This window comes from Alligator sinensis, unplaced genomic scaffold (genome assembly GCF_000455745.1).
Source record: "Alligator sinensis unplaced genomic scaffold, ASM45574v1 scaffold74_2, whole genome shotgun sequence".
Lineage (NCBI taxonomy): Eukaryota > Metazoa > Chordata > Crocodylia > Alligatoridae > Alligator > Alligator sinensis.
Window position 1 is genome coordinate 133,329 of NW_005841931.1, and position 14,114 is coordinate 147,442.

Here is a 14,114-nt window from a genome sequence, read left to right on the forward strand (position 1 = left end):
AGGATATATATTAGGATGTGGCCTTTTCTGATGAACCAGCAATGGTTGGATGCACGTACTTGCTTTTCCAGGCTAGATTATCTTGAAGTTGAGTAGAGCAGTCCATTTTGAAACTGAGAAAATCGGCAGTTCTGATTATTTTTAATGAATTAAACTATAGTGTTGTCAGCTAAAAACAGGACGAGGAGACTGTCAAGCTGTGGGAAATGTATAGCAAGACTAGTGTGATATAAGCAAAACCCAATACCAGTTCCATAATATGGAAAATGATTATATGGTATTTTTCATAGTAGAGTTAAATCTATGGTATTTCTTTACTCCAAGAGATACCTTCCCCCCAGCACTGCTCTAGATTTATGTAGGAAGTTTATGATGATATTTTCCGTGTCAGTGTTCAAAATGCAAAAAACCAAAGAAACAAACAAAACAACCTCCCTATCCCCACCAATCCCCTCCTCCAAGCAAAAGGAAAATCAGTTAAAAAATACGTGTGTTCACAAACCCAGTTAAGCTCCAAAATTGCAGGGAAACAAGGAAAACTGATAATTTAGGCAACAGTCCACCTTTAATCTTTAATTTTTAATACCTGAGTAGTCCCATTAGCTTAATTTAGACATAGGCTTAGTTAAACCTGTGCTTCAGTACTTTGCTATTCTAGGCTGTTAGTGAACTAAATGGGAAAAATGAATTGGAGAAACAAAATGAACTGAAAACTGAAACCTCCAAAGTCTAAACCTTCCAGATGCTGAGCACCATTTACTCTTTGAAGCAGTGCAGGTTGACTGCATATACTAGGATTTGGTCTTAACTCAGATATTCCTTGATTAGGTTCAAAGTAGGATTAGTCCAGGAGAATGGCCCTCTATCTGGGATCTCTGAAGTGTATGTTAATAACCTTTTGTGGAAGGAGGACATTGGCTGTAGTGGTTCTCCTGCCTTACCTGCAGAAGATTAGGTTGTTATCTCTTGTGTTTTGTCAGGTTTGACAGTATCTTACAAAGAGTTTAAATTATGGATTGTATAGGGAGGTTTGGGTAGAGACGATCCTGCCTCAGACATGCGGTTGAACTAGATCAGCATTTCTCAATTAGTGGGTCATGACCCAAAAGTAAGTCACAGAAATATATGAAATATATCGCAAACAATCACAGAAAAATGTGGAAAATCACGGATTTTCTCTTTTAAAGGAGAAAAATTTGGAAAACTGTGGGGTACCCCTTGGAGGCTGGCATTACAAGGGGTTGCTTGGGGATGAGGGGAGCAGGAGAAGGGTGATCAGGCTGGGGGGTGCCACATGCATGTGTGCACACACACATGCATGTGGTAGCCAGGTGGTGTGGAGAGCAGCTCTCACAGATCCCCGCAGGTAAGTCTATGGGGCAAGGTGGCGGGGGGAACAGATGATGCATTGGGAGGGCATGGAGCACAGGTGACATGTTGGGAGCCATGGTTGGGCATGTGCCCTCCAAATTTGTGTACCCATAGTGGGCACAGGGCATGGGCACAAGCCACGTTCGCGGTCCCGCAGGCAAGACCTGGTGAGGGAGGGCAGAGTGGGGTGGTGAGACTTGTTGCTGCTGCTGCCACCACCAGGACCCCCATGCCAGCTGCACAAGGAATAATGGGTGGGGGTGGGGTGTGCTGTCCTCACCACCTCCCATCAGCAGACACTCTACAACTCTACCCCGTCACCATGGATCAGCTGCTGCTGCCACTTCTCTCAGGCTGTGGCTCTACCCCAGAGAGGAGGTGGGGTGGCAGGCAGTGTGGGCAGCCTGAGGGAAGCAGCAGTGGTTGTGGCTGGTCCATGGTGGTAGGGTAGAGCTGCAGCCTGGTGGCTGCATTGGGAGGAGGTGAGGGCAGTATGGCGCCCCCTTCCCCCCCATTACTCCTTTTGCTGCTGGTGGTGCAGCTGGTGTGGGGGTCCTGGAGGTGGTGGAAGAAGCAGCGAGTCTCACTCCCCCACTCCACTTTCCCATTCTGGGTCCTACCTGCTGGGCCATGGAGGTGGATCCTGCCCATGTCGGTCTGGCCAGGCTGCAGCCCCATGCCCATTGTGGGTGCACAGATCTGGGTGGCACATGCCCCCTATGCCACCCCCTGTCCTACACACTGGGTCGGGGGCCTGATTGTGGAGGGCAGCAGGTTGGAGTGAGGGGTACCAGCAGGACTGAGGGGGTGGGGGGCTGTGGGTTGGGATTGAGGAGCACCAGCAGGGCTGGGTGGCTGCAAGGTGGGAGTGAGGGGCACCAGCAACTTGCATTGTGCAAATTGCACAATGATGAAGGTTACTTGGGAGTGATGGAAGGCCACATGTTGATATTGCTGTTAATGCTTTCCCGTTGATATTGATTTCTGTCTTTAAGACTGGAGCTGCTTTAACTTGTGTGTAATAAGCACTTCGGGGCCAAACTACTTTTGTGTTTTCTACTTAAACTACTTACTTGGTTGGGACTGGCCATCAATGTTTACAAATGGTTCCTTGTACAAAAAAGTTGAAAATCACTGAAGCAGATGACCTCTAGAGTGTTTTTATACATGCTCTGGGGGTGGGGTGTGCTTTAATTAGAGTGGCTCTGAGAACCACTGTAATTAAAACATCTGCAGTGCCTCATGCATTCCCTCTCTTCAAAATGGCAGCAGGGGTACTTTAACTAAAGCTTGTCTAATGAGCTTTATTTAAACCACCCCACCACCATTTTGAAGTGTGGGACACTGATACACAGGACGTGGAAGCTGCTGGAGAGCGCTAATTAACATGCTTAGACTTGGCTCTGATGCAATGTAATTACAGTGCGTCAGAGCAGCCTCCCTGCCTGTCTACAGGCACCCCTAGATGTCCCTTCCAGTCCTACTCCTCGATGATAAAGCACTTTTGTCTTTATCTATAGTAAAGGGAAGGACAGAACTAGAAGGAATTTGAATCAATGAATGAAATAAACATTTTTCTTAATTTTCCAACTTGTATTTATAGTGCCAAAAAAATGCTAGTTGATGTAAATCAGATTTTAAAAAAAGAAAAGAAAGGTCCCTGTCTGAAGAGGCTGTAATCTACAGAGACAGAAAGCTAAGTGAAAGAAAGTGTTATGAAATACAAAGTCATCAATCTTATGATCAAACAGTGTTCCTTGTTAGGGTGTTGATTCTGTTTACAATATATATTTTAATTTTATTTATATTCTGAAGTCTTAGATTAAGGGATTCAGGGCTGAGACAGGAGAGAGAGAGAGGGTGGAAAGGGATTCTGGAACAAGTGAAATGTGGCTACATAGTAGGGCTGTACGAAGCTTTGGTCTCTGATTCAATTCAGTGGAGATTTGGCTGGATTCAGTGGCTGAATCTCTGAATCCGAATTGAATCAGAAGACCCTTTAATCTCTCTGAACTGAATCGGAACAAAGCGATTCAGACATAGACACAGCTTTAAATGTTTTTTCTGCATACGTCAAGATACCAGGGGTCCTGTGAATGCTGTGATGCTGGGGCGCATGGAGTGACCCAGAGGAGTGAGGGGGCACTCCCCAGCATGCTTGGCAGCAGTCCCAGAAGTGGATCAGAAGTACTTCCGGTCCAGTTCCTGGTCCTCTTGGGAGCACACAGGGGGACCCCTTGCGGCCCCCCAGCTTGGTGACTGGTGCCTCCTGGGTCTGGGGGGGGCACCTGGGGTCCCCCCGCAACCAACTGCTGAGCTGGGAGGGTACAGGGGGTCACCCAGCATGCTCCCTGGCGGACCTGGAACTGGACTGGAAGTATTTCTGGTCCACTTTTGGGTTTGCTGCTGAGCATGCAGTGGGCCCTCCCACGCTCCTGTGGGACACTCCATTTGCCCCAGCATTGAAGCATTCATGACCCGTGCCTGGTACCTCAAGGTATGTAGAAAAAACTGTGTCTATGTCCGAATTGCTGATTCTCTGAATCAGCATTGAATCTTCAGATTCAGATTTGGCTGAATCGAATCAGGGACAGTGATCTAAATCAACAAATCAAATTACTGTCCCTGATTCGGGCCAAATTTGAATCTGAATTAAATAGGGCCCATTTTGCACACTCCTACTACATAGTAACTGCTAGGGAGGGGAAGAAAATAGAAAGGAGGACAGAGGGAGATGCAGAGAGTGAGGAACATAGCGGACAGTGAGAGTAAGGCTATTAGTTGTCAGGGTAGAGGGGCTGGATAGAAGGAGCAATATAAGAGATGGGGAAAGAAAACCCAGGTTGTTTAGGTGAATGGACAATGATGCCTGCAGGCTGCAAAATTCCTTCCAGCTGCTGCTATTGCTCCCCATGGCACCCAGAAAACTACAGTGTGCTGCCATGCTCAGTCAAGTGCCAGCTGCTTTGGAGTAGGAGTTATTTCTTATTAGGGCATTTCTGTAGCCTACTTTGTGTTATAGGATGGCCATTGTAGAGGACATTCCAGTTTTCTGCTACTCTGTCCTCTTTTGATACGAAACCCAACGCCTTTATGGCATCTGGTTATGTATCGATAGAGGACAGAGTATTACTGGACTGCCCTCTATGATGGCCACCCTACTGTGTTATCTTCTCTCAGCCTATGGGAAAGTATTTCCTTTCTAGGAAGACTTCTTCCAAGTTCCTTAAGATCAACCAAAGGAGTAAGAGCCTGATGCTGAGAATTGATAATGTGAAGACCTGGTATTAGTTTGGAAGCAGAGTCAAATGGTTTTCAAATACCACATTTTAAATTACCTATGCAATGGGATTGTGATCCATGTGGGAGTTTCACAAAAAGCCCATTCCTGTATGCTGGTTATGGATTTTTTGAAAAGTCTGAGCAAGCAAACATAACATTAAACAAGCATATTGTAGAAATGAAAGGGCCATTCTTGCAAAGTTGTTAAGGTGTCTTGCTATGGCTCTGGAAACATGAGATTAAGCCCTGCTCTGCATTCATGCCAAAGGCCAGCTGCATTTGATGGAGTATAATGATCTGATCCTGTAGGCATTAGCCTTTTAAGGCAGCAGAGGAGTTAAGGCATCTTGTTAACAGTCCTCCAGATATGAATTCAAGCTTTTCATATGGCTTGCCCTAAAGGCCACTCCTTCCCTGCCCCTCCAGGTCAACTCAGCTGTAAATGGGTATTTGGTCATTCAGGTTGAGATGTTAAAGGTGGCTAAATGTGATACTGGCCACTTAACTCCTTTATGTGCTGTTGGCACAGAAATTAGTGTGCCTTAACCACACTAGCCCAGTAGGCCATTAGGCTTGGATGGACCTTTCTTCCATAATGGAGTTAATTTATGGCAATTTCTACTAAACTAAGACTGAAACAATATGATGACTGAGCTAAGGACACACTTAAAACTGAATCAATGGGTTCAAATGACCCAGTAGCAAAATTAGTACAGCAGGTGATCAAATCAAATCATGAAGAATTAGTTTGTGGTGGTTTTGTACTGGGGCTAACATATTTACTTGAATACAAGATGACCCCCCCCCCCCAAATAATTAGATTCTATATATGGAAAATTTATAAATTTGATATAATTTTCCAGTTATAGAATCTAATTATTACACATTTGTCTCAAACTTGCCCCTGTCCCACTGCTACAGCAGGGAAAATAAATCTGGGTGGGGAGGGGGTCAGGAATCCCCTTCCCCACTCCTTATGGTCAGACCCTGCTTTCCCAGAGCACATGGATGTGTGGACTAAATTTTTAAAAAACTGACCTTAAAATTAACATAGCTGTAGCAATTTTTCATATAGTACCCATAGACTTAGTTAGTCCAGAATGAATGTATTTTACCTTTTTTGAAAACGCTACAAGTTTTAGCACAGGTACCCCATAAACACACTTTTAAAGAGTACTTTTGTATTCAATGGGCATGTCTACATATACCATTCAAGTGTACGAATAAACTCCAGAGCTTATTGTTTTGCAGTTTTTTGCTCTTGGATGCACCATTTAAATGTGGGCCCGGGAGCAAAAAACTTCATGGCATATTGCTCCAGAGTTTATTCATGTGCAGCCAGGTCAGAGCAGCCTGGGCTGGCAGGGGACCCAAGAGGTCAGCTCCATGTGGGGCTTCAGAGGGGACTCCATGTGCTGCAGAGCAACTGGCTGGGGCACAAGTGTGCTTCATCATGGTGGCTGGTAGGCTTCCAAATTGCTATAAAATTGCAAATATATCAATAAAACATTGTGTTCAATTGATATATATATAGATATAGATATAGATATAGATATAGATATAGATATAGAGATATAGATATAGATATATATCTATATATATAGTGGCATTTCATTTTAATTGTGGATTTGGGGAATTTGCAGTGTTTTTATTAGGGAAAACCAGGATCCCTGTTCATAAAGCAGATAAACTCCTGATCACAGGAGGCAAATATTCTTCTAAAACTTATGAAAAGTAAGATATGTATGGGGTCTCTATGGGGAATATGGTAACACTCTTCTAAATTAGGTAATGAACCTGAGGCTCAGAATCCATAAAAAATCTTTAAAATAGCCAGAAACTAATTGGCACATAACACTCCCCTCGTATTCTTTCATAGCAGTTAGTAGTTATACTAAATCAGAGAACGAACCTGGATGCATTCATAACTTTCTGTAATAACTTTTGACTTCAGAACATGAACTGCATTTGCATTTTCCAGGCATCTTTGTAGCAAAAGAAGTCACTCTTATTAAACCTAAATCCCACCAGGAGAAACAAGAAGAGTATGAGATCATTCCCTTAACCTTCAGTACTGTAGTTTTGCATGAAATGTCTGCTTCTATTTGCTAGCATAATAGAACATAAATAGGGCTAAGGAAATTTCTTCAGATTCTTATAGTTTTTACCAATGCTACTGAAAATCTTTAGCAGACCAAAGTCACCAGCAACTTTGATTTGTTCAACGTAGGTGCATTTCACTGCATTTGCCTTTGTCACAAGAGGGTCTAATCATCACTGTGTAAATGACTAAAATGGAATTCAGATGCACTGAGTAGCATTTTACCTGATCCAAGAAAAAAGCTGGTGCAGGACAGCCATCCTTCATCGTTATATCCATTTTCAAAAAAGGTTTAGTGGAAAATGCCCTGAATCAATTTACAAGCTTATCTTTCTTTAAAACAACAACTATATGGTGAAGGCCTTCCAAAGTACTGTACAAAGTGTAATATGTGATTAAGTTTGGTGTCCTTTTGCTTAAGTAGTCGAAGCTGACTTTATGCAAGGTTCATGAGAGGTAAAGCAATGTTTTGAGTAGGGACACCTGAATGGGGTTCTGGAGAACTGCATTCTTTATTATTAGCTCTGCCATTGATCCATTCTTTTGACTTGGGGTAAGTCACTCCTCTGTTTCCTGTCCCAAGCCATGTTTGTGTCTTTTTACACTGTAAGTGCTTTGGGGCAGGGATGGCCTCTCATGATGGGTAAGCACACATGACTACCACAATAAAGCCACAATATCATCTGGACTTCTGTGTGCTATCATAATACAGATAAATTATAATGTGAGAATGATGACACCTCAGGATTTACGTTAAGTTATATGTTATGCTCTTGGCTAGCTTTTCCCTGTTTGGAGATGTGTTGCCTATGTGCCTCTGCATGGGAACTGTTCTCCTTTTCCTGAGGGGTAGAAGGCGAGTATGCAGATAGAAGAGCTGACCACCACTTTAGTCATAGAGAACAAATGGCTAGGAATACATATTTACTCTTTTTAATTAACTCCTCAGTATAGATTCTTTTCCTCCTTGGCTCTGGTGGTGAAATATAATCACATGGATAAATTTCAATTGGTGGATAAATCTGATATGCTTTGTTCAAAAATATCCTAGAAACGGCCTACTTTTTGGCCTTTCTGTTTTTCTCCTAAAATAAGTCAGAGTTTTGAAATCATCCTAAAAGATTCCAGACCCACATGTTTCACAATGATTTTGATATTATACAAAATATGTTAGACATACTATTGTTAGCCATGTAATATGCCCTGTACTTCACATAATATGAAATTGTGCTAAACTCAAAATAGCTTAAGTGGTTACACAGTTACTTGCCCTGGGATAATTGCATTTATTTCACTCTTGGTGAGAAATTCAAATGGAAAAAAAAATAGGGTAGTTTAGTTAACAACGATCAGAATAAAATAGGTCTAATTGGAAAATTGCAGTCAAATAGCTGTTTATTTTTAATGTACTGTCAAACCATCACCCATTCAGATGAACATACATTTCAATGTACAGTCTTTTTGGACAGAGAGTCACCAAATACGCTATGGAAAATGAAAGGAGCCCAGTTCCACAAGGGTGTTAGAATAGAAGAGGGTTGTGAACAATGATGAATTACCAGTCACGGTGCTTTGCTACTTAACATTCACCTAACCCGGTCCCTTTTGGTACAAACAAAATGGAAGAAAATAAGGGCAGAATGAAAAGTAGCCAATGAATCTTGAATTTTCATAAGTGCAGAAGGCATTTTAGGGATTTAGCTAATAAAGTAGCTGATCTTACACTGAGTTTTATATTCAGAGGTGTAATATCCAAACAGTGCACTCAGGGCAGTCCTCTCTCAGCCGTCCACCTCACCCCCTCCCCTGGCTTCCCCATGCACAGGAGCAGCAGCAGGGAAGAGTATGTTATGGACTGCAAGATGTTCTGGGAATTGTTCTCTAGGGCAGCACTGGAGCTTGCTTCTGCTGGGGGTGGAAACTTTCAACCCATTTTTTTTTGCCACCAAAGAACCTGTTGAGAAGGCAAAAAAATAAATAAATAAATAAAAATTACTGATTTTAGCAGTAAAAATGGGGTTTGGTTCTTCCTCCCTGATAGCAGCAAATTCCACTAATGTCTCTACAAAACTAGGATTCTCAGAATGCCTCGTGGTCCATGACATGCACTGCCTGTGCTGGTGGGTTCGTACAGGCACAGTGAGGAATGGGAAGGTGAGATGCCCCCTCGTCATCTTTTTGGTGCCCCCCCCCCCCCCCTCTTTTTTTTTGGGCCCCCCCCCCCCCCATTTAGACAGTGCCTCCCTTTCCCACCCCAAATTACACCACTGGCTGTAGTTCCCTGGGCCCTAGAAATGCAGAGAGATACACTGAAGTTTCATCTTGAAACAGGCTTGGAGGTTTGCTTGTGTGGAGCATAATTCATGACTGAGGCCTGACACCTATGGATATATCCCCTTTATGGAACAATGCGATCAGTTATTTATGCTAGTTGGTCAGGATTTTTTCCTTATTTTTTGCTGTTTTATAATGGACTTGCCTAGAAAGGGTGTTTTTAGTAAAGCAAAATAGAAGACTTGCGATTAGGGTCAAAATGAGACTGTGACAGTGTTGCTCACCTAACCTCGTATATCTTTTAACAAATCCATTCAAATTACTCTGTTCCAACAGAGTGCTTTGCTGAGTTTGTCTATAAAGGAAATGTGATCCTGTTTGTCACAAAATCTGTCACCGTGCATGAATGGAACTGCTAAATTGATTTACAGTGTTTTAGTACAACTGCTCCCGGACATCTGGGGCTAGAGTTACAAAACAATTAGTGTGAAAACAGCAATGGTATTTTATTTATGAAAGATTTGCTCATGTTCTGTAATTGGTTTGATCCACCCACTGTCATTTGTGAAGTATGTTTTGCCAAAAATGTTCTCAAAATGATGTCTTTTAGTCATTGCTTCTTGTAATGAACTTTACCTGTAAATGTTTTGTGATCAGGGCAGTATTATTTTATATAGATATTTTTAGTCAGATGATTTAATGCCATGAGCTAAATTTGGTTCCTACTAGGTTCTCATTACTTAGTTTTAGTTCAGTCCATCATACTTACTGACATTGGAGTTTCTTGTCTGAATGAAGACTGAGAGATCAGTAGTAACATGACAACAAACCTCTTATATGGAAAAGGGCATATCTATATTTCCCCCTAAGCAGACCAGGAAATGAAATGTGATCTGTTGCCCATGAGATTGTTGTAAACATCCCCTAGCTATAAGATTAATTGAAAGATTGAAGGTCAGATCCTATTCCAACTATTAGGGTGAAATTACACGTTACACTTGGACCATACTAAATCTGTGCAATGTTAAGCAAAGTTAAAGTTAAAATGTCCTATGAGCAAGCACACATTGAGGGTTTATATTGTTTCTTGTCTGCACAGCTCTGACTTATCCCTAGAGGGCTGGTGAACAGGGGAATGGCTAGGGCACCTAGGCTCTATCCCTGTTCTAGGTGGAAGGGGTGGCAGTGGGAGCATTGCATTCTAGGATGCTTGTCCATTTTATCTCCATTGAGCAGACTGAAATTACCCTAATGAGAGCTGGGTAACAGAACCCAGAGTTAATCCTCGCCTGAAGTGGCATAAATGAGACACTGAGAGGGCACTTGGCATGAGTTAACAAGCTTTAATGTGTGGATGCATGCATTTTAATGGATCTTTCTCTGGTCTAAGTGTAATGTGGAACTTCACAAGTAGGTGCCTAGGTACGACCCTACTGTACCCTGCTCAAGTCCCTGAAAAACTGTTGACACAAAGGTAGATAGGTCTTCCTCCTGCTTCCTGCTTTTTCGGATTTAGCTTAGAGAATAAACTGATAGCATGTTACAAAAGTAAGGACATTAACATTTTTTTCAGGGATTTGAGCAGGTTGAAATAGGATTGTGCATAGGCATTGAAATCCCTGCAAGTGTTTAGCAGGTAGAATAGGATCTGGCCCAGAATGTTTAAAGTTCCTTGAAATTTTACCTTCATGAGATTACTCATCATACAAGTTTTTATATGCAATAGTAGTGATAGTGATGACTATTTACGTGGATATCACCTAACAAATTTGTTATGAGCTTCACAATTAGATGTTAGACATCTGCTCTGGGCAACTTAAATTGTTGGATTCTACTGCACAAGTCCTTATACTTACTTAGAATCTCATTAAAGGCAAAAGGTTTCTTTGCAGGAGTAAAGATTTGCATTTTAAGATCCTTTTGTAATATCAGAAACATACAAAGAACAAGAAACAAAGGTAATCGGAGATAATCAGTGTTCATTTCTCTTGGCATTTGTTAATTCAGCTTTGTCCTTTTTTTACTTGACAGAAAAAGAAAATATTCTTTTAAGCCTGTTATCCAGTGTCATTTTAAAGTTAGGGAGGATTTGGGGAATGGCAGTTCCTTCTATCTAAAAAAGTTTTCTATAATATGCATTTAATATATTGATTGTTTTTCTGATTTCTTTGTTTAGCATGTTATGATGAAACAAATGCCTGAGTCTTGGACTTGTATATTTATAAGCTCTTTAACTTTTAAAGTCTTAGAAAAACCTCTTGGCATGTCTTCAGTCTTTCTTGTGTTATTGATTTCTGACAGACATGAATGAAACTGCACCCAAGATGGAGAATGGGGAAGCTCACTTTACTGGGCAAACACACAAGATTCAGGATTGTACAGGTACATTTTTGATGGTTGCTCTTGAGACCTCTTTAGTTATGAACTATTGAACTACTGTGTTTGTCATTATTGCATTTCTCATTATTGTGGACAGCCTATGCATATAATACGATAAAGTACATCTCAGTGCTTTGTTAACAAATAGCTATTACTCCGCCATACACATAAAGTGCAGATATAAACTCTAGTTCTTCTTCCTATATGATATTTTTGCTTATCCATTTGTTCTCTGTATTTCTCACCTCTGGCATTATTTCACATAAATGACCTGATCCTGGATGCTGCTGGGCCCCTCAGCTCCCAAATAACATTTGCTTTAAGGTTGTGTTTGTTTGGATTTGGGCGTAAGTGAATGTGGCTGCTTTGTAGTAAATATTTATTTCTGTAGGATAATATGCTTTTGTGTATGAGCATGTGTGCTCTCTCTGTCTTGGATTTTAACTATGGTGATGTATATATTAAACTTCCCAAATGGAAACTCAGGGGCAATTCTTAGAACAGTGTGGGTGTGAATGTATGTGCAACAAACATGATTTTCAAACACCCTAATGTTAAGGAGATTATTGGATAGCAGTTTTAAAGGTATGCATTTTTGTCAATCAGGGAAAATAAAAGTTTTGATTTTACATGACCATTTCTTTTATCATACTACAACAAGTAAACCAGAAAAGCAAGTTCTACATTAAGCCTTAAACAGAGAGCTTTGATAAATTGCCAGCAATATCTACTGTTTTCAACTTCTCCTGTATCTAGCAGTTATTAGTAGGTAACTTCCTCTAGGCAACATAATAGGGTTTTGAAAGCTGGAGGAGTACTGAAGTTATAATTCAATTTAGGGATTTCATTCTATGCATAAGGGAGATAAGGAAAAGAATGAAGAGATTATAACAGTTAAGGACCAAGATTGGCATTACTGGAACTCCGGGAGCAAGGGAGCAACTCAGTTAGAGACGAGAAGAGCCAAGCAAGAAATGAGAGCTGCAAAAGGCCTTGAAGATGACATAAACCTTGAAATTGAAGTGGTGGATCTAAGGAAGCCAGTGGAAAGATAAAGACAAGGAGTGACCTGGCTAGAGCAATGAGGAAGGACAATGACCTTAGCAGCTGCTAGGGTCTTCTCCTCAGATCCTTTTAAAATTTGTTGTACCTGCTCTGCAGATGCATAAGGAAATTTAAGATGATGTAAATTACATGTCAAGCAGCTGTAAAAAGATGTAAGCAAAAGCAGTGCTATATATTTCCATGTACCAGTCCTTACAGATCTTTTGTGTGTAAAGTACGCTTGGACTCTCCATCATATACTGGCAGGACAGGTAGAAGTAGATATATGAAAGTCTTCCTGAGCTCAGGGAACTCTGATTTAAACCACATTAAGCATCACCTCTAAATCTAGTTCAGTGTGTTTAATATGGTAATAATGTTCCTTCTTAATCCCTATCCATAGACTTAATCATGTTTTCTGAGTAATTTAGTACCTTTTAAAACAAATATATTCTTGTCTGCAAATTTGTCTTAGGAGCTGTGAGAATGGTTTCTGAATCCTGAAAAAAATCTGCTTATGCTTAATGTTACCCTATCTGAAAGTTAAAAACAGCACAGAATATGATTATGGTAGTGTAGAGTTTTTAATACAAATATTTCTGAGCTCCAGAATTACTAGAGAGGTTGCCTCCATACTAACTCTAATGAACCATGGTTAGTATTCCCTGGTTGTGCTCTGGTTTTTTTCCCACCCTCCCTGAACTAGAAAATGCATTTCTGATACAGTATGGGTGTCATTTTAATTGACACAAAATAAACTTTTGCTGGATCGTTTTGACATTCAGCTGTTGCTAAAGATGTTAAAGGAAAAGTAAATGTACTAATCATTGGTCACAAATCAGCCTAATCCATGGTGACCTACAATTTGTTTAGGATCCTTTAGAGCAGCAGAGAGATTAAAGTGTGTTAAAAAAGAGGTAAACAGTGGGTCAGAGATTAGAAGTGAAAAAGGAAAAGACTGGCTTCCCCCAGACCACACACTGATAGTAGGCCTTCCTTCGGTGATTGTTCAAAAATGTTTCATGTTTCTTTTTTCCCTAAAAAACCTTAGAAACAGAAGGTTTGATTGGCACTTGTCATGGCTGATAGAGAGACGAAGATGCTTTGGTAAAAAGGAGAGGGAGGCAGCCGTGTCAAAAGCAGCAGTAGCTAAAGGATGATTCCTCCTTTCTGTGGTTTTGTCTCTCTCTAAATTATTCAAATCTGGGTGGCATCTGAGGATAACGGGCATTTTGACACAGCTTAAAGTATTGTCTGACTAACTCCATTGAACTGGAGCTGCCATCCTTTTAAAAAAAAATTATAAAGAGGCAGATCTTCTATAATCTGATATGTATACAAACGAAAGGCAGCTTGATGCAGAGGTCTTTAAATATTTTTGGGAGTGGGGAGGGGAGACAACAATTTTATCCGTTTCTTGGCTGATTGATTGTCTTTTTCATCTGTCTGCAAGAATGCTACTTATTGGTTCAGAAAAGGCTTTATTTGATTTTCTTTAGAATATCCATCATTGCTTGAGATGCATCTGGTGGTTACAAATTCAAGTCAAGTCAGCTGGATTAAAATTAACAAACGTAGAGAATTTTCTCCATCAAAAGAGGATCCTCGCCAACCAGGAATCTCCTCTGTTGATGGCCCTCCTGATTATGGATTTTTCTTTTCG

At 41.0% G+C, this 14,114-nt stretch overlaps 1 protein-coding gene across 1 annotated transcript in view; it reads left to right on the forward strand.

Annotated features, from left to right (window-relative positions):
• The window catches only part of LOC102380976, a 240,135-nt gene that overhangs the window by 120,331 nt on the left and 105,690 nt on the right, over window positions 1-14,114 (forward strand). Inside the window, 1 exon segment of the mRNA XM_025198932.1 lies at window positions 11,330-11,410. Within this exon segment, the coding sequence (XP_025054717.1) occupies window positions 11,330-11,410 (81 nt within the window).